The 24,963-nt window shown below is 38.0% G+C and overlaps 1 protein-coding gene across 2 annotated transcripts; it reads right to left on the bottom strand.

Annotated features, from left to right (window-relative positions):
- Window positions 1-4,400: 4,400 nt before the first annotated feature.
- Window positions 4,401-19,940, bottom strand: LOC111332389 (vacuole membrane protein 1). 2 transcript variants are annotated; one of them, XM_022937708.2, is made up of 14 exons: window positions 19,628-19,939; window positions 19,446-19,510; window positions 17,717-17,778; window positions 12,242-12,440; window positions 11,841-11,931; window positions 10,541-10,651; window positions 9,904-9,983; window positions 8,984-9,068; window positions 8,562-8,613; window positions 7,869-8,032; window positions 7,174-7,290; window positions 5,595-5,656; window positions 5,177-5,282; window positions 4,401-4,702 (listed from the first exon to the last, which is right to left on the bottom strand). In XM_022937708.2, exons 1-14 carry the CDS (start codon window positions 19,781-19,783, stop codon window positions 4,550-4,552), a joined length of 1,503 nt encoding a protein of 500 aa, XP_022793443.2. In that variant the 5' UTR covers window positions 19,784-19,939; the 3' UTR covers window positions 4,401-4,549. The 2 variants fall into 2 exon arrangements, with proteins under 2 accessions (XP_022793443.2, XP_088598963.1); XM_088742837.1 differs by lacking the exons at window positions 4,401-4,702; window positions 5,177-5,282 and adding an exon at window positions 5,289-5,517 and having other exon boundaries at window positions 19,628-19,940.
- Between the last annotated feature and the right edge of the window lie 5,023 nt (window positions 19,941-24,963).

Here is a 24,963-nt window from a genome sequence, read left to right as displayed (position 1 = left end):
TTTGCTAGAAAAACTTTTGCTTAAAAATCGAGTGTTATCTTGAAAAGATAGTGAGATATTTATCCGGCTTTCCTCTGTTTGCAGTAGTACCACGCAAGAACTGTAAACATAAGCTTATTAGTCGCTATAAGCCTGAAATCACAAAAGGAGAGAACTCAACTGTGTATCGAGTGCAAATGACGAACTACCAAGATACCCACCCCCCCCCCCCCAAAAAAGTAAATAAATAAATAAGTAGCACTGGGAAACATCGGGTCAGAATTGGCTCAAGATCGGAATTGAATTCTATTGTTACACTCTCTGACCGACTCACTCATCTTGACAACATATGTGGCTTTGCTTCTTCTAGGCAGTAGCCACAAAGAGACAAATATATTCAATTAAAAGCAAGCACTTCACATATGCGCGCACCTCCATAACCTTTTGGCTCCACAGAAGAAGAAGAATAAGAAAGAAGAAAGAAGAAAGTCTTAAACACTCTAAAAAACAAACGTGTCTAGTTACAATGATAAGGTTGAGATCAGACGTCAGCATTATCAGGCACCTCTTGCAGCCGCTTCAGTCCATGTAATAATCTCACCTTCCCTCCCATCCCACCCCAGGGGAGGACATCCACCATACAGTAATCTCGTGCGTGGGAAATTAACGTCTCCTACCCCTAACCCTGCAGGAGACGGGGCCTACGGTTTATTCGTCCTTATCTGAGAAGACTAGAATATCTATCCATTTCTTGATAATATAGAAAGGTAGCAAATTCTCCTCACTCATTTTAAAACCATGAGTATTTGTCCGGCCGGGGCTCGAACCCTCGACCTCCCGCACAACACAATCCGGCTCTCTAACCAATTAAGCTAACCGGGAGGCGATTCTTGGCTCGTCCTTAGCAAAAAAAAATCACTAGTTTTGAACATTAGTAGGCACCTCATTAAAAATTTTCGTTCCGTATCATAGAATCGAATTATTCTCCCCAGTCTTTTGCCCTCGGTAAGGCTAGTGTACTGTTCTGTCTTGTGAAAAAGTTATGAATTTCTACCAAAACACAATGAGAAATAGGTTGGAGCCAAAGAGTTTAGGTGCTAGGATTACGGAATTTTCTACAAAACGTACAACAATTAATGTCGGCTTTCAACTAATCCGTTACATTTGTTTTTCTTGGGGACAAAAGTCTGGAATTCTTTCCCCGTGTATTTATATTTTAAGATCTGTCGATCAAACCAACAAAGACTTTTGCAAAGAGAAAGCCATGCGATTTGCTGTCCAATAAACTTTGAGAAATATTGTAGTAACTTTCACTTCTAAAATACGTAATGCAATTTTTGACTTGCTTAATTGCTTCGCAAATTTAACAGCTCTTTGGGGCAATCAGTAGTACTGACTCAAATGGTAAATGCTCTCTCTACGAATAAAGACAATATTTCTTCAAAATTTCCACGATGCGCAGGTCAAACCTATTTAGATATTTCTGCAAATCGATTACGTGACGCCTGACACGCCATTGTGAAATTATTTTGAGGTGTTTATCATCTTTTGTGGTGTCACGGCAAGAACTGAAAAAGTCTTATCTTTGGATCTACTGGGCATAAGTCTCAGATTCAAACGGTAAAATACACTCCCTTCGAAAATTTAAATTTACATGAAGCGCAGATCACACCTTTCGAGATCTTTCTGCAAGGAAATGGTTTGTTTTTTTCCATCCTGATATTATTTTGAGATGTTTATTGTCTTCTGTAGCACATCGAAACAAAGAATAAGTAGCGTCGAAAAACATCGGGTCAAAATCGGGTCAAGTCGGAATTTTATTGTTACCCGCTTACTCACTCAATCACTCACTCACTCATCTCGACAACTTTTGTGGCTCCGCCTCCTTTTCTAAGCAGTAGCCACAACAAAAACATAGTGAATATTGCTACTAGTAATTTGGTTATATCAACTGAGTTAAGATTGTAAATTAGCCACCGTAACAGGGACCGCGCGGGGGTGGGTGGGGGGGGGTGGGGGTGGGGAGGGGCTGGTAGGGCTATAGCCCTACCACCGGAAGTTATTGCTGGGATTTATTTTTTTAGGGCTCCAATTGGGATGGACAGAACGTGGATTATACTACTTCAAAGTAATAAAACGCGTCTACTCTTACACATTTGCCTCAAGTCAGAGGCTAGGCTCGGTAAAGCTGTGCAAGATAAATGACGAACACGGCCTCAGTGTTGGTTTGTATTGTCCATGTTTTTCAGCCCTACCACTTTAAAATGGTCTCCGCGGTTCCTGCGTAAAGAGTTAAAAAGCTGACGTTTCGAGCGTTAGCCCTTCGTCAGAGCGAATGGAGGAATTCTGGTTTGCGTGTGAGTTTATGTGCAGAAAGTGGAGCCACGCTATTGGTGGGAACATGGTGATGAGAAAACACGAATAAATTAGTAGAATGAAAAGCATTCGTTGATACCTATGGGGTTAAGAGTGCCGATTTGAAAGATAAAGTTTTGTTCCAGAGTTTTGCGGCTTTCCGAGCTACCTAAATGTAAGGAAAGACTGGAGATTGCTACGAGTAGACATGCAGTCGTTTCCAAACAATCGTTCTGCGACGTAAACAAACCTCCCGATCTCTTATTTTGTTTCTGAAGTGGTTTAGCAAGAAAATGTCTTATGCACCATGAGCTACTAGCGACGATGATTAGCTGTGTATTTGGGAATTTAAACATGGTGATTAATGTGATAAACAAAACAAAAAAAAAACCTGGAAAACACAATGTTACTTTTTCACTCCATTTACTTCGGTTTCTTGCCGTTAGAGCATGACTTCAGAAATTAAATCGCGCTGGTGACGGATTTCTGAAAAGAAAGCGTTTACATCCACAGCCAGATCGCCCCTATACATGATAGCAGAGCTGTAAATAGATCATAAAATGCAAGGAGTAAATCCATTCAAATGGCTTTTTTCCGAAAGGAAAAGCTGTTTGGATATAGGTGCATCAGTATTCACTCTTAGAGAATGAAAAATTGCATGAAAAACGAAACTTAGGGGAAATATCACGTTCTTTGCGGTTACAACTTCCATTCCGCGTACGCACAAACACACTGAAACACGTAAGAGACCTTCGGTGTCTGCGTTCGGCGAGGGGGAGTGCCTCTTTTACCAAAGAAGCAGGTTTAGCAGATATGGAGTGACGGAGGGTGGCCATGGGCAGGTGGTTCCGATGAACTTCCTAAATACATTTGGGGGCATATAGGAGTGCCTTATTGCCATTCGTCTCTATTTCTTTTAAAATTAAAGTTACAAGATGCACTCTAGTGCTTACCTTTTGTACACCCGGTGAGAAGGCCAGAGACCAACCGGTTCACCATGGAGAAGACTTCGTTTTATTATGATCCGAGTAAATTTTGACCAAGATCCTCCCACAAGAACTCACCTTTTTGCCCCCCCCCCCCCCCCCAGTCCAAAGATTCTCCGTGGTTGTGTTCACTCGAATAAGGCCTTGACATCGAGGTTTTCGTTCTAGATAACAACTCGCTTGCATTTCCAGATATGGTTTTCTTTTGCTTCTCATTTCAGAAGTAACTATGTGCTCATTTCTTGATGTCGCAGCCGCGTATCGAGTTTAGTGCGAGATTAAATATTCCATTGACCGAAAAATCATGAAAAGTATGGTGCAACAGAAAGGCAATAGGTATGCAAATTTTTCCAATACATAATTATCACGACTTCCAGAGAAGGTCCGGGCTTTGTGAATTCAAAGGATCAGTGTGAACTTATGCTGGGTACTGCGTCAATTTGGTGTGGGGGAAGAAGGAAACTTATTGAAAGAGACGGATGGTATAACAGGAAGGTATATCAATATACAAACAGATTAATCAAGGGGATTAAAGAAGAATAGTACAGCGAAGAGGGGGGAGGGGTGGGGGAGTAAAAAGTAAGAATACATCTCAAGTCTTATTTAACGAACTACACACCCGACATGCACATCTTCATGTGCTCGTACTCCAAACCCAGGGCGTAGCCACACTAAGATTCTTCCCTACAGCTTATGTGCACCATCATAATTATCATTCTTGGGAAGGTTAGAGGACTGGAAATTGACCCAATTCAGCAGATTCAACTTGTATGTAATCGTGTGACGACTGATGATGTTTCGGTCCGCTGTTCATTTGATCTCTGGCAGGCTCACTCCTCCTTACAATACCACCCTTGAATCAAACATTAACGCCACGAGAATAAAGGAAATCATCAACAACGAAAGAAGTTTTTGATTGGTTAACAATTCTTCCCTGTCAACGCCATAAGAAATCTATTGAGAACAGTATGCGGAATATGCACACTGTAGTTTGGGTGTAAAAGGTTAAGATACCGAGGTAAAGCCGTTGTAACTCGGCAGTCATGGCAGTGTGTATAGAGAAAGTCACAGCTCACTGCGTCTTCCTTCGGAGTCTTCTTTTTTTTATTAACATTCGTCTTCACGCTACAACAAGTCACAAAGTAAAATATTTGGTGTGTCTGTGTATTGGGGTTAGAAAAGAAGCTTGCGGCAAATATATTCTTGAACAGTCGATGAGTTTTGAAAAGTCACTCTCCTTTAGCTGGTTTTTGCGACTGTCTCTTTCGCTCATCTAAGCGTTTGGCGTAGGCCTGGGCCATAGAATTGATGATTGACAACAAAAAGTACACGATCATGGCGATAACAAGCTTCTCAAAAATCCACGCCAGAATGTTTGGTTCCTGTCGAACGAAAAAAGGAAATGAATTTGTCAGATCAATCAACTCACGTAATTTTAGGATTGGTCCATGTCATTTGTGTGTTACATAACAATTATATCATATAGTTGATCTTCTGTCTTACTTTTGAAAACTATTTTTGAAAAGATTTGACAAATCGACAGGAAGCTTTAATCATTTCGTTATAAAAGAATTGAAGCGCGCAGCACAAGAGTGCGCTGGAGGAGAGAGAGGGATGATGGGATCGTAGAGGAGGAGGAGATTACTACATCATCAGTCACCCTACCCATCAGACTCGGCGTTCCCACTTCAGATGTATCCACAACGAAGACAGTCGGGAAGTGGTCTGGCCAACGACTGGGCACAGATTTCAGTGTTCAGATGTTACTCACTCACAACAGTTTAAGAAAACTCTCAGCAAGGAAGATAAACAAGTTCATATTTCTGTCGTATAGTGGTATAAACTCAGCCGCTTACCGATGTACTAGCTGCTTGACCAGGTTTTCGATGAAGTTTCTCTTTTTGTTTTTCCAGTGCTATCTTGAAAGGTTTCTGAATATACGGGCCTACAGTTGGAATGTCACTGCAAAGGCAGACACACATCAGAGTCAAACATCCATTTCACAAAGAAAAAAAGCAAACAAACAAACAAACAAACAAACAAAAAAAGAGACACTTCTCCTTCCAGCACGGGTGACATCAAGAAGGTTTTAAGGAAGGATTCTCTCTGCCTTTTCCACTGGTTTTGGTTTCACGACACACTATCGAAACACGCTCTGTTTCGCCCACATTAAAAGTCCTAAAAGCCCTAACCATTGCTAAAGTCAAAGAAAGATATTTAAGAATTTTAAACTACATGTCAGTAAAAAGTCAGTAAAAACAGATGACAACTTACCCAACATAAGATAAAACAGCCTCTACATAATTTTTGCTAAATGCTAAGATAACGAAAGTTTTCTGAAAAAATATAATACAAAACACCTTTAGAATGAACACAAAAGGAAAAAAAATTAAAACAAATTCAAAACACATATTCCTGGAAAGGACTCAAAGATTCACTTCTATATTAAATTCAGAACGGAACAGACCAGCCACAACGAAAAGAAAGGTAAAGTCTGTACTCAAGCCTATTGGCTCACCCAGCTGGTGCTTATCCCAGTTTCCTAAGCAAGAAGCAACCAGAAGTATCACTTCTCCGCCCTGGATGGGATGCTAGTCCATTGCAAGCTTACCCCCCATTACTCCCTGGATGGGATGCTGGTCCATTGCAAGGTTACCCCTCCCCCAAAAATTTCACGAGGCTCTCCTGACAATGCACCAGTACTAACAGGGCTCGACACTAACTTTTCAACTTACTTGCCAAGTGGCTAGTGACATCTTAGGTGTTTTTAGATGTTATGATGATTTCAGTCTATTTACTAGCCAAACTGGCTAGTGGAAATTGAAAACCAGTAGCCAAAACTGAATTTCTACTAGTGGCTATTAGAACATAGCTAGCAGAGTCGCGCAATCAAATTCATTATACGTAAGCGTGCTCAAAATCCCGATAGTGCACGCTGATAGCGTCAGCAAATCCGACTTCGCCAGAAAAATGTTTTTTTCGCGCGAGCGGCCATTGCTAGTGCGGGGAAAAGTAATACATTTCGCGACAATAATGGATACAAACAGAAACTCGGCCTGCTATTGCGAAAACGAAGACAATGTTTCGACCTTTTCCCATGGGCTAGAGTTCTTAAATGAGGCAGAAAAAGAGAAAAACAAAGGAAAAGGAGACTCGGCATCAGCGCCGTCACGATTCGCTTCAACTGATATTGTTGTCCGTTTTTCGCGTCGCATTTGATGCACAATTCCACCGGCTATGTTCTAAAACAATTGGTTCATGCTTTCAGCTGTGCACTATCGAGTTATGGAGCACGTGGGAAGTTTGGAGAGCACTCAAGAAGCTAGAGTTGCCCTCGGCTATCGCCTCGGGCAACCCTTACGCTTCTTTCGTGCTCTCCAAACTCCCCGCGTGCTCCATAACTCGATAGTGCACGCTAAAGCATGAACCAATTGTTAAGTGGGGTACTGTTAGTGTTGAGCCCTGACTCATTTATACTCCTCATCCCGGTTTCCTAAGCATGAAGTAACTAGAAGTATCACTTCTCCCCCCTGGATGGGATGCTAGTCCATTGCAAGGTTACCCCGTCCCACCACTCCCCCGCCCGAGATGGGATAATAGTCCATTGCAAACTTACCCCCCCCACCACCACTCCCCCCTGGATGGGATGCTGATCCATTGCAAGGTTACCCCTCCCCCCAAAATTTCATGAGGTTTTCCTGACAATTCACCAGTACCCATTTAAGCTCCTGAGTGAGGAGAGGACTGTGAGTGAAGTGCTATAGACAAGAACAAAAGACATTGACCAAGCCATTCAAAGGACCAGACCTCTCTAAACAGAGTCCAACAACAGACAAAGAGGACCCATTGTTACCTGAAGATGCATCTTTATTATAGCCTTGCCAATGAGTGTTGCCCCAAAGAAAGTCCAGAATGGTACCAGACAGTGACCACAAGTGATACCAGCTAAGTCGAAAAGAGGATTTGGAACCTGTTAAAGGATGAAAAGCCAAGAGATTAGCCAATGACCTCTAAGTATGAAATGCATAGTTTTTTAAATGCTACCTGAGGACCTGGTTGAAAAAAAGACAAAAAAAATGTTGCTTAAGGGGTGGCAGACAGGAGCACTTTGGTTCAGAGCCAATCAGAGAGCCAGTTTCTAGATGCAAATAAGGTACGGACCAATCAGAAAGCTAGCTTGGCATCCAAGATAGCCATTTGATATAATACACAATCTCATCACAACTGGGGTGTTACAAGACTCATGTCTTCCCTTACTTGCATAACTGGTATTTCATGAAAAAAATTAGCAGTAAATCCCCATCTCAGATGGTAATCAAGCCATAGGAATAGTCTGTGCCTCATTTGTGTACAAAGCCTCTAAAACTGACTTTGGACTTGGATGCCCCTCATATGTTAACTGAAGAAGTGTCAACATGATAACATTTGCCCCAGGAATGTAGAAAAAAAACTGAGAACAGTTTGGAAGGCTAGATCACGCATTAAATGAAAGGAACAACTGTGAATTGATAAGAAAAAAGTGACCCACAAAGATCAGGCTCCACTTACCGAAGCACACACAAGTATGCCAAAGAATCCTACACGCTCAACTAAATCAAGAACTATTTTCTTAAGTCTAGTCCACAGGCTTTGGTTGGCAAGAGATGTCATTCTCTCCAATTCTTCAACTTCCTCCAGTTCCTCGTCATCAGGATCTTCTCCTGACAAACGTGCTGAAGAAAACAGAAGAAAGTCAGTTAAAAAGGAAATTTCACTTACACTGTATTCACTTACGGCAGGCTGGAAATTATAGAGAAAGAGACCTGACAGATGTTATTTTCAACTCAACACATCCAAACCAACATCTACCAAAAAAGCCCTCATGGATATTTACAATTACCAACTTACGACCTTTTCCAAGGAAACAAAATGAAATTTTATTGGCTTTCAATTGTCTAGAAGTTGTGAATTTTCCACCATCCTCATTGATTATAGTTTTGTTGGCCCATGAAATGTTCATGATTCTCAAGATGTAATTGGTCTGAATATGTCATCCACTCCACCTCTATTCCATACGATTTGGCATTAAGACAACTCCGTAACAACCAATGTAAGTCCCCTCTCTGTGACTTAAGGATAACTTCATCACTTGTATAAACCCCTGAAGGATTTGTTCATTTAGTATGCACCATTTAAAAATACAAAATTGAAATAAACCTTGATTAAACAGCATGAATCAAAATATTAAACTAGACAGTTTACCTGCTCTGGCCATAAAATAAGGGGGTAGTTCTCCAATGGCAGTTCCTGCACCCTAAAAATATAAAGTTAAAGATAATAATTTATTTTTATTAGTTCTTCAAGTTTAACCATTTACACCCAAACATCAGTATGTACACATTTCCTGTGGTATCTACTCGCAGAATTTGTCAAATTATCAAGATGTCCTTTGGTCAGGGATCATTTTCTTCATTCTCACTATTTTATTTTTGAGTCAGAGGGGATGCTGTAAGGAGAAATTATATAGGGTCAACAGGCTGGAGTATTGGTTGAACCAGTGAAAGATGTCCAAATTGATGAAAAGTGCCCTGAATTGAAGTAATTTAAATGAAACAAACACAATCTTCATGGAACATTATTTTGACACTGAAATAAACAGTTGGAAGTATTTGGTACTGGCTTACCCACATAAAGGCTTCTATCCTGACTTTGCTCATAATGGTCCACATGTTGACACTGGATGTGTGATTGCCATCAGGACACTGAATTCTAAAAGCAATATTAATTATCTTTGTTGGTACCTCTATCCGTTGATGAAAAGAAGTCAACTGTATGCAGATGTACTCAAGAATAGATGCCAATGTCTTCTAACTCATTTGCTCTGACAAGGGGTTAACGGTTGAAACGTCAGCTTTGAAACTCTTTATGGTGGCCCATTTACTTTATCAACTCAGTTGATAAACCCAAATCACCTTAATGTGTACAAATTGTAGGTACAAAAGCCAGGAGTTTGAAAAATTAGTATTTCAAGCATTAGCCTCAAGCAGAGTGAAGGGCATACATTTGAAATACCAGCTTTTTAAACTCAAAAATAGATTCATCTAGTTAATCAACTTTGTGATGATTATCAACTACTGTGGATGCTTATTTTGGTGCTGAGGAAATTTACTAGTTTTAGATTTCAGCTACCAGTTTTGGAGACCATTCTACTGAACAAAAAGACTGAGTGAACTTCAATTTATCTTATCTGCTTGCCTACTCTTCTACAGATATCCCCCCTGCTTCTCCTTCAACTGTAAAATTTACCTCCAAAGTGATGGATGAAACCAAAAAAAGTCAGAAACAACAAAATGGGAATAACAAACTATATGAGATGAGAATAGATGTACAAGATTTTCACAGATTGCAAAACAAAGAACTGAAAAAATTTAATAGTTTTTTTTTCCAATGATTCCCAGGAAAGGAGGCAATTGGACATAACATCTACATGACAAGGACATAAATATGTTACTTTTATTAATAAAATTCAGAATTTAAATGCAGAATGTGAGAATCTGATACCATCAATGATTTACTCAATACCAAAGGCACTAAAATGACTTACTCATCCGGATAGGGTGGTTCAGGAAAGTCTAAAGTGCCGCACTCCCAGGCTGCCAGAGTAACTGATGCAATGTGAGGTCCCTTTTGGAGAAAAAAATGTTTGAAAATATCATGAAAAGGAAGTTAAATTTTGTGATTTGAAGATGTGAGCTGGGTATAAAGAACACTAGGTAAAGACCAGTGACAAAAGAGGAGGTAAGAAGTTAAAATTCTACTTTATGTCTAAGAGACACAGTAAACAAATCAAAAATAAGATTCTAAAAGAAAGGCAAAACAAATGTGAGTTAGAACTTTAGGATGATGATTAATCATCATTCAAAGCTCATAAATTCAAAATGTTACAATAGAAGAGGATAAAAAACAACTATAAAAATAATCCATAGATGAATAGAGGAGGTAAGTTTCTAAATAAACTGTGATGTTGCAATGTAAGGATAATCCAAGATAACTAATTAATTTTTTATCAAAATGAGTTGTTATAGGAATCAGCCACCATAGGATATTTCTTAAAATGGTATTTCAAGCATTACCTCTTGGTTATAACCTTGTTCCTCTGATAAAGGGTTAATCCATGAAATAATGCAAATGCACAGACTTTTCAATATCAAGTATAATTTATCAACTTCATGCTTACTTACCAAATACAGAAGGAAAGTATGCAGTCCAGTACCAAGGCCAACAGAAGAAAGAATGCCAAGACCAACCCAGTAGGCCCAACAGAACAACACTGATTTCAACTGACCCAAGGTCTACAATTTAAATAGGAAGTATAACAACTCACCTTAAAAGGCTTCTTTTAAAGTAGTTTTACATGCCTGTACTTCTCAACACCAGGACCCAGTTGTTCAAAGGGCAGATCACTGTCAACAAAACAAACTGCGCTGTCCACCGGTGAGATATTATCCAGTCCCTTTGAACAATCAGGTCCAGGGGTCTGTTTCTCAAAAGTCGAAGTAACTTAACAAGCCCAAAGCCATATTTTAAAGTCAAAATTCAAAGATAGTGAAGCAGACTCTGGCACCCTAACCAGTCCATTTTGTTTCTTTCACTGAGAATTTTATTGTGTAATTTTCAAAACTTTTGAAACTACAAACTGGAGTGAAAACAGAGCAGCTTCATGAGGAGCTTCACAAAACAGGCACAATTTTGTTGAAAATTTTATGACTTGGAGAATTTTTGTGAAATTTCAATCCTTATAAGTTAGTTCCCATTATAAGTTATAAAAAAAAATACTTCAAACTGGATGAGTCACATCAATTTATTCTGGGATGTTTACTACAGACACCTGTTGCATTGACCATTGTACACTTTGGCCTAAATAATTCAGCAAATGTGTTAAGAGCTCACACACAGTACTGAACAAAAAAGTTGATTCTCCTTTGAATAGTCTGGTCAAGTTATAAGTTACCAGTACATAATCTTACGATCTTTCCCAAATAGTGATTGGGTTTGTTGTTTCAATTTTGATAAATGTAAGTTGAGAAGGTGGCACTACTTTTCTGGACCAGTTACAAAGGCAGAGGGAAACCAAAGCAGTCCTAGTTTACTCTCAAAACTCCATTGAAAATTTGGCTAATTTCTATTATTAAAAACTGGATCATTGGATAATGCAATTCAAGACTTTTTATTGGCTAAGCCATTATGGTATATCAGCCAATATACCATAATCTACAAATATGGTAAGCGTACGCGTCAGCTTAAAATCAAAAGGGAGCTAAAAAATCCGGTTTCTTCTCACAAAATAATAATTTCTTGGGGGCGTTTTTAATAAAACAATTATTCCACTCGCGCTTGTTGGATATGAGATGATTATAGCCAACTTGGCGCTACGCGCCTCGTTGGCTATCTATCATCTCATATCCAACGCGTGCTCGTGGAATAATTGTTAAATAGTACCTCTACCCAGTTCACAGTACTCAAAAATCTGAATTATACTACCTGTTGATGGGAGCCATCCAAGTTATACGCCAGAGTCATTAAAACTGAGAAGAGAACTATTGATGTGACTGTCTTTTTGTGTTTCAGTACTCTGCAAAATTACAAAATCAAAAATTAATCATTTAAATATCATACTAACTCATGAATTAAATTCTCTCCCAAGTTATGTAACTTTCATGCGCATGACAGAGTATAGAATTAAACAATTAAAAGACTACTCAAAACTGACAAATTAAAGGCAATGAAAATTAAAAAAAAAAAAAAAATCTAGGTGTAAATGTAAGATCTCGCACTGTGGGACGGAAGAATAACAAACAACGAAAAAAATACAAATTAAAAATGTTTCCCAGAGCAGCAAAAATTAATAATCATTAATTAAAAATGAATATTTTTGCATTTACCTTTCCTTATAATCATGTAAAAGAATCCCCATTTCAAAGCAGAAATAAGTCAAGGTTACAATGGGCTGTCGCCAAAGTACAATTCCCTGTCTTCTTTTCTGATCTATTTTCTTCTGTGCTCGCATCTCATCTTCTGTCAGTATACCAGCACTCACTCCATTGATGGGCATTGTTTGATTTTTTACCACATGGTCATTTTCTGTGGAAAAAATTCTTTGTGAAGCTTTTAAAAAAGTTAGCTTGTATACTGGTACCATGCTTGATGCAATGTTATTGTACAAGCAACTACATTGTAGTTCTGAATTTGTTTACTTTACAGGTTTCGGCCACATTTAGGTCACCATTCAACAAGACTTTTGATAAGTTTTCAGATGCAAACACACATTTCAAGTAGAATTCAATTACAACTTTTTCAGAATAACTTACACAAAGAGAGAACTGGGATTCTATTCACAAATGTAATGAAGTAAACGAAAGCTCTACCTGGTTACTCCACATTTTCGAAGTTAGTAAATGTAAATGCACCGCTTAAAAAAGCGAAGACTAAACACAAAGCATATAAACCATGGATTACTTCTGGTTTAAATAAGTCCATGAAAATTAGAGATAAGTTATATAAAAAATGGCTTATTACTTGAAAATATGTCTTCCTAAACAAGTATAAATAATATCGCAACAAAATTGCTACTATTAACTAGATATACCGAGACTGCTTTTATAATGACATATAAATAAACCAAATCAGACAATACGAAAATGATGTGGGACAATATAAATTTATTGATAAATAAGAAGTGGCCAAGTTCTCATAGAAAAACTACTAATGGATGATAAACAATACAAACAACCTTTAACTATTTCCAACTGTCTTAACAATTTTTTTCTGTAATATCCCTTCCAAATTAGCATCCCAACTACCTAAATCTAAGAGCGCAACCTCTTATCTCTCTCAGAAACAAAACCAATTTTGCTTCTCACAAATCTCTGAATTAGAGATATTTTTACTACTAGAAAGTCTTGATATAAAAAAGTCATACGGGTGTGACAAGATTCATCCATTTTTATTAAAAACTTCAGTATTTCAAATATACCGCCCTTTAACATACATTTTTAATCTTTCTATCAACCAAGGTATCTTTCCTGACAGTATGAAACTTGCAAAAGTTGTTCCTATCTTTGAGCAAGCTTCTCGCACCATATGTAATAATTATCGACCTATCTCAGTTCTATCTTCCATAAGTAAAATATTTGAGAAATGTATTTTTAATCAGCTCCTGTCTTATTTTACGACAAAAAAAGATGGTTTCCCCAAAACAATATGGCTTTAGATCAGGTTTCACAACCTATGACTGTCTAATTGATCTTATTGAAGAAATAACCTCTTCTCTTGATCAAGATCATTATGTGGTTTCCTTATTCCTGGACTTGAGTAAAGCTTTTGATACAGTAAACCATCAAATATTATTATTAAATAAACTCAAGTTCTATGGTCTACAACAAAGAGAACACAATTGGTTTCAATCTTTTAAGGCGGCTAGTACTCGTTTCCTCACACGGGGAACAGATCACTCTTGCGTCATGCATGAGAGAAATGTGCGAGATTAAAAGACAAAAATTACAAAGAAAGATGGCGGTGTGTGGCTTTTTTTTTTCTATGTACTTTTGTAAGAAGTTTACCTAACAGCGTGTATTTGATGTGTTGAAAGGCCACTGCATATGCAGGAGACAGAAATGAAGATAAAGAAGACTATTCTCGGAGACATAAAGGTTGCTTCACATCCAAACAAAATACCCAACCGATATGAAATCTTGCGATGGAGAATAAAGGAGAAATCAAGAGAACGATAATCTGCCTGAAGTGGAAGAAGACTGTGAAGCTTCAAGGAAAATAATATAATATAGCCAGAAGTTGTGAGTAGGTCCTTTAAGATGAGCCTGGGAGGCTGTCTTTGACAGCTACTGAATGATTTTCTAAGCAGCAAACGTCTGTAAAAATCAGATCGTAGGTGCTCGCAAGAACACACGCAATAGTCAGTGATGGCTATAACAGATCATTAGCAAATGTCGATCTTATAGAATCCAGATTTCTAAATGCGTGAGAACATGCGAGGAAATTGCTAAACTCGCGAAAGCCATTGCATGAAAACAAGTCCGGTGACCCCTTCTTTTTATTGTTCCAATATGATAATAACGTTGAAAGGAATCATCAGAAAAAAAAAACTAGAAAACTCTACAGAAGGAAATTTGCGATGCGTGAAAATTGCCTTTTTCTAGATTTTCTGAAATTCCGCTCCGTATAATTTTTTTAAAATCTTTGTGCATTTTCCTTTTCAAGTGCTGAAAGCAATCACTAAGAAAAATCACGTCACCAGGTTAGTTTTCAAATTATTTGAGCCATAAGCTAAAAAATTCATCTGAATAATCCTTTGAAAGCATTGCCATGGAAACTGCTAGTGACGAAATGACACCTATTTTGGAAAGCTAATGATTACATAATTCAACCCTGTAAAAGTGTTCAACTGGCCTTGGTTAGTCTTTTTGTTGTATTCTTTCAAAGTTACAAACCATCAAAAAGATGAAAACTGGTACCAGCCACCTTAAGTAACAGGAAACAACAGGTGTATGTAAATGGTGTTGCTTCTGATTCATATTTTATCTCTACTGGTGTGCCTCAAGGATCGATTCTAGGGCCTTTGCTGTTTATAATTTTTATTAATGACCTTCCAAAGAGCTCTACTTTTTTCTCTACTACATTATACGCAAATAATACATCTTTAACAGCTTCTGGAACTGATCTTGATAGATCATTGTGTGAAATCAACAATCTTTTGCCAGCCATTTATGACTGGTTTTGTAGCAATTAGTTGACTTTAAATTTGGCAAAAAACAAAGTATGTTATCTTTATGCCTCGTCAAAAGGAAAGTTACAATCTATATCCACCATTAACTGTAGTAAACGTTCATTTAGAGAAGTCATACTGTGTTAAATATCTTGGTGTGTATATTGATTGTAACCTTACCTGGCATAACCACATTGACTACACATGTGGCAAAATCAGAAAAAATGTCAATATAATGGTTAAGTTGAAGCGCTATGTATCGAGAGCAACACTTGTTAGTCTGTATTACTCCATTACTCCTTACTTATGCATGCACTCTATGGGGAAATAATTATAATGCTACACTGTCTCAAATCGTAAAATTACAAAATAAAGCAGTCTGTGTTGGAAATGATGTCCCTTTAAAAGAACCAATAACTCCGCACAACGTATCCTTACACCTTTGAAATTTCCAGACATTTTTAAACTGAATACATGCTCTTTTATGATTATTTCCACCATGGAAAGTTTCCTAATGCACCTGTTTCACTAGTATCTGAGCTATATAATTATAATTTCCGCAGTGCATCATCCAATCAAATCTTCATACCTTCTTTTCGAACTAATCTTAGGAGATTTTGTCCCAGCATTATTGGACGTTTCTTTTGGAATAACATACTGCAATTCATCAGGGACAAACCATCAGTCTAAAAAAATATTAAGAAAAGCACTTTTGTGCTGGTACCTTGCTCAATACTAGTGAAACATTATCTTCCTCATAATTTACCGAAGTATTTTTCTTTACTTCTTTTCTTTTTTAAATAAACTCAAGTCTTGTAACTTTAAGGAGCACAATATTAGTTTATCTAGACGTGCCCCTCTCTTCTCCCTCTTCTTCTTTAGGGATTGGAGGAATAAATAAATAAAAATAAATATAAATAAATACACAGTTGTTTCAAAGGCTTGCCCTAAAGTGAAAAGTTTCCTTATTCAGCTTGTACGTGTATATAATTATATCTTAGTTATTAACCAAGCGCGAGGGCAATACTGGGAGAATATTGGCCTGAAGTCTTGACAGTATGGACCGAGCACAGCGAGGTCCGTACAAAAAAGACCGAGGGCCGATATTCTTCCCGTACGGTCCCAAGCAAGCTTGGTTAATAAGAGATTTATTACACGACTGAAGTTGAAAGGGACACAAGTGCGGTATCATTCGGGGCAGTGCCCAGTCCAATACTGAGAGAATATTGACCGGCAATAGAGCATTTTGATTGGTTGATTTTAGTTATTGGCCCTCTGACTTCCCAAGTCATGTAATAAGTAATGATTCAAAATGAAGCTCAATTTGAGAAGATAATTATATTACCCAGCTGTTCATCCCAAGTTGTGCTTTAAAAACAACTTTGTTAGTAAGTACTCTTTCCCATTTTTTCTACAACTCATCATCATTTCCATACTAAAGAGGTCTTGAAAATCAACTTAAAGCCAAGCTTGACACTTAGTTCTAGGGACCACTTCTGTCTTCTGAGAATGATTGGGTGATAAATTAAACAGTAAGAAAAACTAAACACTGGAATACTGCCTGATATAACTCCAAACTCTCAGACATAAGAATACAAGAAACATATGGCAAGAAGTATGGAGAGTTTACATGTACACGTAAACATTGGAGGTGTGAAGGTTCAACTACCTCACTCTGTCTCTTTGAATACTGACATACATATATCTTATTATATGTTTTGTTGTGTAGTATCACTGAGTATTTTTAACAAGTAAAAATACTCAGTGATACTTAACACAACGAAACGTCTGATTAGTTATTTATTATTCAACACACCAAACTGTTATTTCAGTGCGGGCGAATTTCACGGATATTTATTTATGGGGAGTGTGTGACAGAAGTTTGCGAAACGGAATGGAATTAGCGTGTTGTCATGTTGCTGTTTCTATTTTCTTCAATAAATGAAGAAATTTCCAGGTCCTCTAACTGTTTTTCTTCATTGGATTGATCTAATAAACTTGGATGTATATTTGCAGCCATTCTGACTCTTCGTCGTTGGAAATATGATTCAAATTGTCCACCATTTTTTTTCATAACTACAATTCAACTCTTCGCTTGTGCAATGCGAGAAAACCTGTTTAACCGGTACCCTTGAGTACAAATACCGCATGATATTTGTACTCTACGAAGTGTAGTTGGATAATAAATGTCAGTACTTGATTCTGGGTTTTTATCTTTTACACCCCAATATCAGTATGTATAATGTAAGATAAGGTACTCTAAGGTGCTGACAAGGAGAATTTGTTTAACAATCAAGAGCTTCTTTACTTGATGATCATTTCTTTTATTCTCGTGATCTAAAGCAGACCCCTCAGGGTTGATATTGTAAGGAGAAATTAGATGCCTGTCATTCTTAGGGTTTAACCCTTTGACTTCCAGAAGCGATTAACCTGTAACTTCTCCCTATAATATCCATACATCATCCAGCAAACAGGTAATGAGAATACTCAAACTCATCAGGTAGAAGTTGTTACCTTGACTGAACACCAAATTCTTGTAACCAATTTACAAGGAAATGTGTACCAGCTAGAGGGGAGAATTTATAATCAGATCTTGGGAGTTCAAGGGTTAATGGGTTAAGCTCACTCTAGATACCTTGATTCATTTTGTCCCTATGCCTTGCTCCTCCAGTATTAGCAGAGGAGGTCTGTTGCTTACTGAAAATAAACAAATAAATACATTGAGATAAACAAACAAAAGACAGTTAGAGATGAACTGATATGGGAGAATTACTAAACAATAATATGAAGATCCTACATGCAAATAAACATTAAAATGGTACACAGGGTACAGACATCTCACCCTGCAAAAACAATATCAGCATGACTGGATATATTATACATTTCTGCACTCATCCTGTGTTTTGGTATTTCTTTCAGGATCAAAAAATCAATGACATCTGATAACTGTAAAATGAACTGATACTGAGGGATATTGAGACAGAAAACTTGTGATAGACAAAGACTGTTTATTTCACTTTGTGACAGCAGATCTTTAAGATACAGTAATCATTAGTTGTACTCTAAGAGGATATTGGGTAGATCCTAACGATAAAATACACTGAAGAGTTCAGAAAGTGAAAGACATTGGAAAGTAGTTTAAATATCCTGAAAATAATGCTTATTTTTTTTTTATCAAACCCTCAAAATTGAAGTCCTGCCTTATGCTGAAAGTAAGAGCCAATACATATTACTGCCACATTCAAAGTGATGATGAAGATCTTAGATCCTTGTGTTAGAATTTTATCATAGCTACCATATGGAAGAGCAGCTTGATTCACAAGTGAACAAGAACTAAACAATATAGAACTGGAAAAAAAATAGAGGCAAATTGGAATCATTGCCCAAGAACCAAGGTATGAGACAAGGTGAGAGGACAACACATAATGGCTGGGTTAAGAGAGCTGCTGGAGCCAAGAGACAGACTCAGTTATGAAATGAATTTGCAGTAATGTCTCAGGAATCTACACACCAGAGAGATTTTTCAGATGTTGCCTGATTTCAATAGATGTAAACAGTGATTTTTAAAGAAGTCGTTAGCGCAGCATGTTTTCTCAGACACCGATGTTAAATGATTTATTCCGACATCAAAAATGTTAATTTGATGTCCAATAGAAATCTGCAGTTAAAAATCAGAAGTCAGCTAAATGATGAAAAGAACATAGACATGGCAAACTAACTCTCACCTTTCAAAAAAATTGCAGACAAGTAAAAATTGGCAAAGAAAATCGAATGACATCATCACATATGGGTAGAAAAAAAAATTAGCAAAGCCTGGACAAGATGAAAATATGATAAATTTCTGATAACACTGAAAATGAGACTTTCGATTATAGCCAGGCAAGGTGATTTATGAATTATACGCAACCTTTCATCAGCCGATTTTTTTTTTGAGTGAACTCTAGAACAACACATCGCAAACACTGCACAGCTAATCAAACACGTGGATGTCATGACTAACTTTCGTCGGAAAATTATTAATTTTTGTTAATTTCCAGTTCTCTAAGGTGGAAATACGGAATAAGCCACACTTGCAACCAAAAAAAGTATAAAATGAATTGACAAATATCTGCCCGCAGAAAAGAGAATTCTTCTAACCGCACATGTAGCAGTAGATAAGCAATTCAAGCTTTCCTTAACTAGTATGCCGGATTTGAACACGTATGCGGATACTGGCAGAACATGATGATCGGAAGACAAAACGTAAATTACACCTCTTTCTATTTGTAGCAATGAAAGATTCTCTATTACATGCATAGGGATAAATTGTACGATTACAATCACATAATGGTTTTTAAAGACCAAAACAAAGGAAATCTGCTTACCAATTGGTAGATTCTTCGGACATTTCGTTTGGGGGTATTACATCTAAACTCTCTAAACGTGCAATCTATGAGTACAGCGGAAACGAAACAAATGAGAAATATTTAAATAAAGCGTAGAAGCGAGAAGTCTATCCAGAGAACAACATTTAAACATGTGCAAATCAGATAATACAGTCAATTACCAATTCTGCTTTCAAGCCTGTTGTGGGATATCCTCTTCTCTTTAATTCTTGCCGTAATTTCACAACAGTCCACGAGTTCAATATTGACGGATTGACCTCGGGATCTCTCGCCGTGATTCGTGCAAGCTGTCGGGTGCTTCGCCTACGCTCGGCCATAGATCGCGCGGAAATATAACGGGCAAAGTCCTTGATGCGGTTTAGTGATGACAGACCTCTTAGGTCTCTATAAAAATTACCGAAATCTAAGGTGTTAAGAGAGTCCAACGAACAAAGCGAAAGTGTTAGAAAATGGCTACCGTGTTGCAAATGGGAACAACCGCTGGAACCAAGAAGTTTCCCTATGGCTCAACCTCATACCGCTGACTAACCGTATGAAAAATATTTTCCCGCCATTTTCAAGTTCGGAATCTTTCAAGAATTTGAGTTTTTCCTCCAGCTCCCCACCCTCCCTTTCCCCCGGCAATCGTTAGTAGGGACGGAAAATACCTTCAGTCCGCAACGCTTAGCATTGGAAGATTAAGCCCCGATCGGTTGCATCTTTCTGTGAAAAGCTGAGCTTTTCAGAAGAAGGACTCCTATTAACTTTCGATAGAAACAGGGTGTGTTAGCCCTGGAAAAAAAAAACACAAAAATTATTGGCAACTGTTCCCTCCTGGTATATCAACTAAATGGATTTGGAGCTGTGCCAAGATCTATCAAGATTTCTATCTCTTCCATATCAGTTTATCTATTCAAATTTTCCTTTCACTATATTGGAAATGCGAGAAGTTAAGAGTAAATCTTAATGGGCCAACTAGTTACTCGTGAACTTACCAGTTGGCCTACAAGCTGACAGTAACAACTACGGAACACAAAAAACGATACCAGTAATTTATTGCTGCTTCTTTGCTGGGAAACCTTTTAGTTTAAAAACTGTGCCAACACACAGCTTCTTTTTATCGATATATAGTTTATTAGTTTGTTAATTTAATAGTTAATGGTCCAAATAGGTAAAGAAACTTTAACTTTAGCCATTTTCTCTTACCATAGTGTATGGTTTGTTCTTTATTTTTTGCGAAAATTCGTAGAAAGTAAATTGAATCGTTTGACTTCAGCAGAGACTACGTACCTATGTGTGTCACTTGCATATTACGATTGTGAATAACCCCATGCCTGTCAGATTTCTTGTTCTCATGCCATCAGGCCTAGAGGGACAGAGCTCAATAATGAAAGGCTACGTCAGCGGGCATGCCGTCAACAACGCGGGCTCAAGTGTCCTAGGTCTAAAATGAAGCGAAATTAGCGGAAAATAATAAGGGCTGACCTTTGAAACCGAGGAACTCTATTTTCGTCGAAGGCACTTTCCTATTTCCAAAGGTTTAAAAGAGAAAATTAATATTTGAAAATTTTTAGGGAGTGTACCAAATTTTTGGAGGTTGTTCTGTAAAAGAAAAGCGGCAAGGAAAACGACGCCTCGAAGCAACAGAATAGGAAATCAACCATGCGAACGACTCAAAATCCGTGTTTCCGCGGCAAAACCTGGCGCATGCGTATACGTTATTCAGCTCTGTCGCCTAGGGGAGCATCTGAAATAAGCAGACGACTACTTCTAGTCAAAAACAGAGAAAAACATTTTGCCTTGACCAAGTGCTAGGGTGAGAGCGGTACCTGCTGCCTCAGAATGTGCACTTAGGGACCGGTCATTTATTAGGAGGGGGGTGGGCTGGTGCAAATGGGGTGGGGGTCATACCTTTTTGTGCACCTGAAAATGGGGGGGGGGGGCTGCATAAAATTGTGCAACCATTTCTGAGGGGCCATGTATTTTTGTGCATTCCAATTTCCGTTCCACAAAAAAGAAAGAACACTGAAGGAATCAACAACAAGTCAAATATGATGTATTATCAAAATGATGACATAGCAAACCAACATAACATGGTGTATAGCAGTCCTTTTATATTGGAAAAAAAACTTCATGTATTACGCAGTATTACTCAGTATAACTGTCCTCTGATTCACTGTTTGAAGAGCTGATAGAGGGCAAGTACTCTTTAGTTAGTGTACAAGCTTAATCACTTGTTAGCCCTCTTTCCATCATTTGCCTAAGCCAGTAAACTTGTGTCCCTTTTAAGACCTTTTAAAGATATAAGAGCGGCCATATTGACTTCCTTAACTGGAATCTCACCATCCGGACAGTAGTTTGGAGATTAAACCAAAATTCTTTTCTTCTCGTCCAGCTTTTCTCTTCTGTGCCTTTCTCTTATTTTCGCTGTATTTGCTTTAAATAGTTGGGTGAGTTTTATTTAAGTTGTATTAAAATTGTTTCTGTGGTTGAGGGCGGGTCATCTTGTTTCATGTACAGATTCGAAGGGGGGGAGGGGCACATCATGTTATGCAGTGGCAAGAACAGGCCCACGGGAAGTTATGTATAGGAAAATTAAAATGCACCAGCCCACCCCCTCTCTAATAAATGACCGGTCCCTATCCGAAAAGAGTAATAACACCAACCTCGTTCCCAGGGCTTTTCCCTAAAAAGTTGGGATATCGCAACTCTCGAAGGAAAAGCCCTGGGAACAAGGTTGTGATGAGACTGCCTGCGCCTTGGTCTTAGTCTTCACATAGTTTTAGGTGGGAGCCATGTTTAAATATATATAAGTCATCTTGAATAATCCTTTGTCGAAAAATATTTAAAGATACAATCTCACTTTTTTAAATTTGAGATGATGGGAAAACGTAGAGTTGAAAATGCAAAATGGCGTCGGAAGAGATTATGAAAAATTGAATGAAATAAAAGAAATAGAACTCTGTTCTATGAGGTAAAAGGGACCAAATCGAAAAGATATTTTCCCAACTTTTGAGCTTGGTACAAGAAGAGAAAGCGTGCAACTCGCAGAGAAGTCAATTGATAAAATTTATGCGTCAATCATGAAAAGAACGACTGAGTTTTGGATCGAGAACGTTACAAATTCTGACCATACAGGTTAACGAGTGAGGGAGATTCTATATCACATTTTCTGGTAGATCAAAGCGTGGAAACGGAGAACGAAAATCATACTGAGGACCATACAACAGAAAAGAGAAGACAAAACAAGCCTTTGTAATTAAATTTTCCTGAAAATCAGTCAGAAAACAACCAGTAAATTATCAAAAAAGTCGCGTGCAGGGCTCTGTGGCTAATTGAAAGACAAAATGCAATGATCAAAACTTAGCTAACCTGAAGGAGTTAGGAGCTTTCTCAAAGAATCTTTCGTATGATTTAATTCTGATTTGTCGAAATTACTAAGTTTACCGGGTTTCTGGCCAACTAATCAAATTTTAGACCACCAGTATAAAATGGATTTTCCTTTGACCCTCCGCACAAAGAAAATGGACATGCCAACCCATAAATGCTTTGTCTTTTCATTGCGTACTTAGCGTTTAGAGAAAATATGATCTCAGTCGCGCGTCAAACAGCAGGTTTACAAAGGTTCGTTCAAAACTGAAAATTTAACTTTGAATCACTCAGAAGCCACGCCGTAGAGGATGTTTAAAAAATAATAACGAATAAACTTTCTGAACTCAGCGTGGGAAAAATCATTATTGTATCAGTTGATTATTTGAACACTGAATCAACAAAATGTTTTCATTCTAGACAAATAGTAATTTTCGCTGATCAGTCACCTATGACAAGGTGATGATCTTTTTTTTTTTTTCAGCTATCATTCTCACTCCGTATGAACTTTTTTCGCAGCTGATTTAAATTAAAATCTGGCAACACTGGATCAAACGTAATAAGAAACTAGTAGCCCCACATATATCCAAACTTTTTTGTACCTCCGCCGTCAAAAATTAAATTTGACCTCGATTTGAAATTGGAAACATAACTCCCACGTTATCTGTTCTCAGATCTGCTCGATTGCCACATGTGTATCGTGTATTTAGCTAGTACCATGTGTCCGCCGCCTTCAGCGTGGTTCTTCTTTTTCCAAGCGAGGTTACTCTCACGCTAGGCTTGAAAGAGCAGTTTTCAAAATAATGGCGAAAGTAGTCCAGGATTGTTTTTGATTTTACTGCATGATGGTCTTTGATTGGTCTAGAAAACTCGTGGACGTCGTGCCATCCTTTCGATCAATCAGATTCGAGAATCAAAACCAACCGCGACTTGGTCACCAGCGTTTTTCCCGTGCTTTAGGATCGGAAGTCTACTGTTGACTTCTCATTGGCTACCTGCGACATTTTCCTGTTTTGATTGGCTGATGTGATTACTCACGGGCTTTTGTTTTGGTTCAATTGGCCCTCAATTGAAATATACTCTAACTTACTGCTGTTTAGGAAAAGAGCCAAAGCTTCTTGCTCTTTGTTGGAGAGGACTGAACTCGAATAAGTAGCGAAATCGAGCCTTCTCTCATACACCACGTGGAGCTAAGCTCAAAGATGTTTGTAATCTAAATCTGCATCTAATGTGACACAAAGATACTAGAATGTTTTTTTCTATTTGATTCATGTATAGATTAAAAAAGAGGTAAGCAAAGTAAGAGGTGAAACTTGAGAAAACTGGGACGCGGGGTGAAAGCAAAGTAAGAGGTGAAACTTTTGAGTAACTGGGACGCGGGTCAAACTCTACCGTCTCTCTGGCAACGCGCACATTTCCTGCATTAGCTGTGCGCGTGCGTCTAGTTTGGACCGGACAAACCGGAAATTAAATACATTGCAGCGTGGGCCACGAGATAACTTAGCAAACGGACATGTCAGTGTCATTTCAAATTATACAACTAGTCATTAACCTCAGAATACATCAAACTTGTGGCATGTGTCACTTCTTCGAGGCTTCATCACCGTCACTCAAAATTTTTTCAATAGTCGACGCGTTTCCCCCGTTATGTTATGTTGACGTAAACTTTCACAATACTCTTTTGCTTCGTAATAATTGGATGACGATTAAGTATAAGAAAAGATACAAATTCACGTCATCATTCAACATTTTTAAAAAACTATATTTTATAGCTTCACGATGATGTATACCATATCTTGTCATTATTTACTGCCTGGAGCTGAAACCTTAACGCGCCAGAATAACTGACTTTTGGTTTCCATTATTTCATTCGAGACTGGAATATTGATAGTCATTAATTCAAACGTTTAGATATCAGGAAACGAAAAAGATATAAAATTACTTTTGCACATTTCTATTTCCTTACACTATGCATTTTGATCTTAAAATATGGCTTCGGGCTCGTAAAGTTACCAGAGCTTTCAAGGAACGGGCCCGAAGCCAAACGACCTGTAACCTGTAAGATAAGGAAAACGACAACTGTCTGCAAAGAACTGAGTCTTCGTTAAGCCTGGTTTCCGGATTGTCGCAATCGTCTTAAAAAAATTCG

Source organism: Stylophora pistillata, chromosome 13 (genome assembly GCF_964205215.1).
Source record: "Stylophora pistillata chromosome 13, jaStyPist1.2, whole genome shotgun sequence".
NCBI lineage: Eukaryota > Metazoa > Cnidaria > Anthozoa > Scleractinia > Pocilloporidae > Stylophora > Stylophora pistillata.
This window is presented reverse-complemented; position numbering and strand designations above follow the sequence as displayed.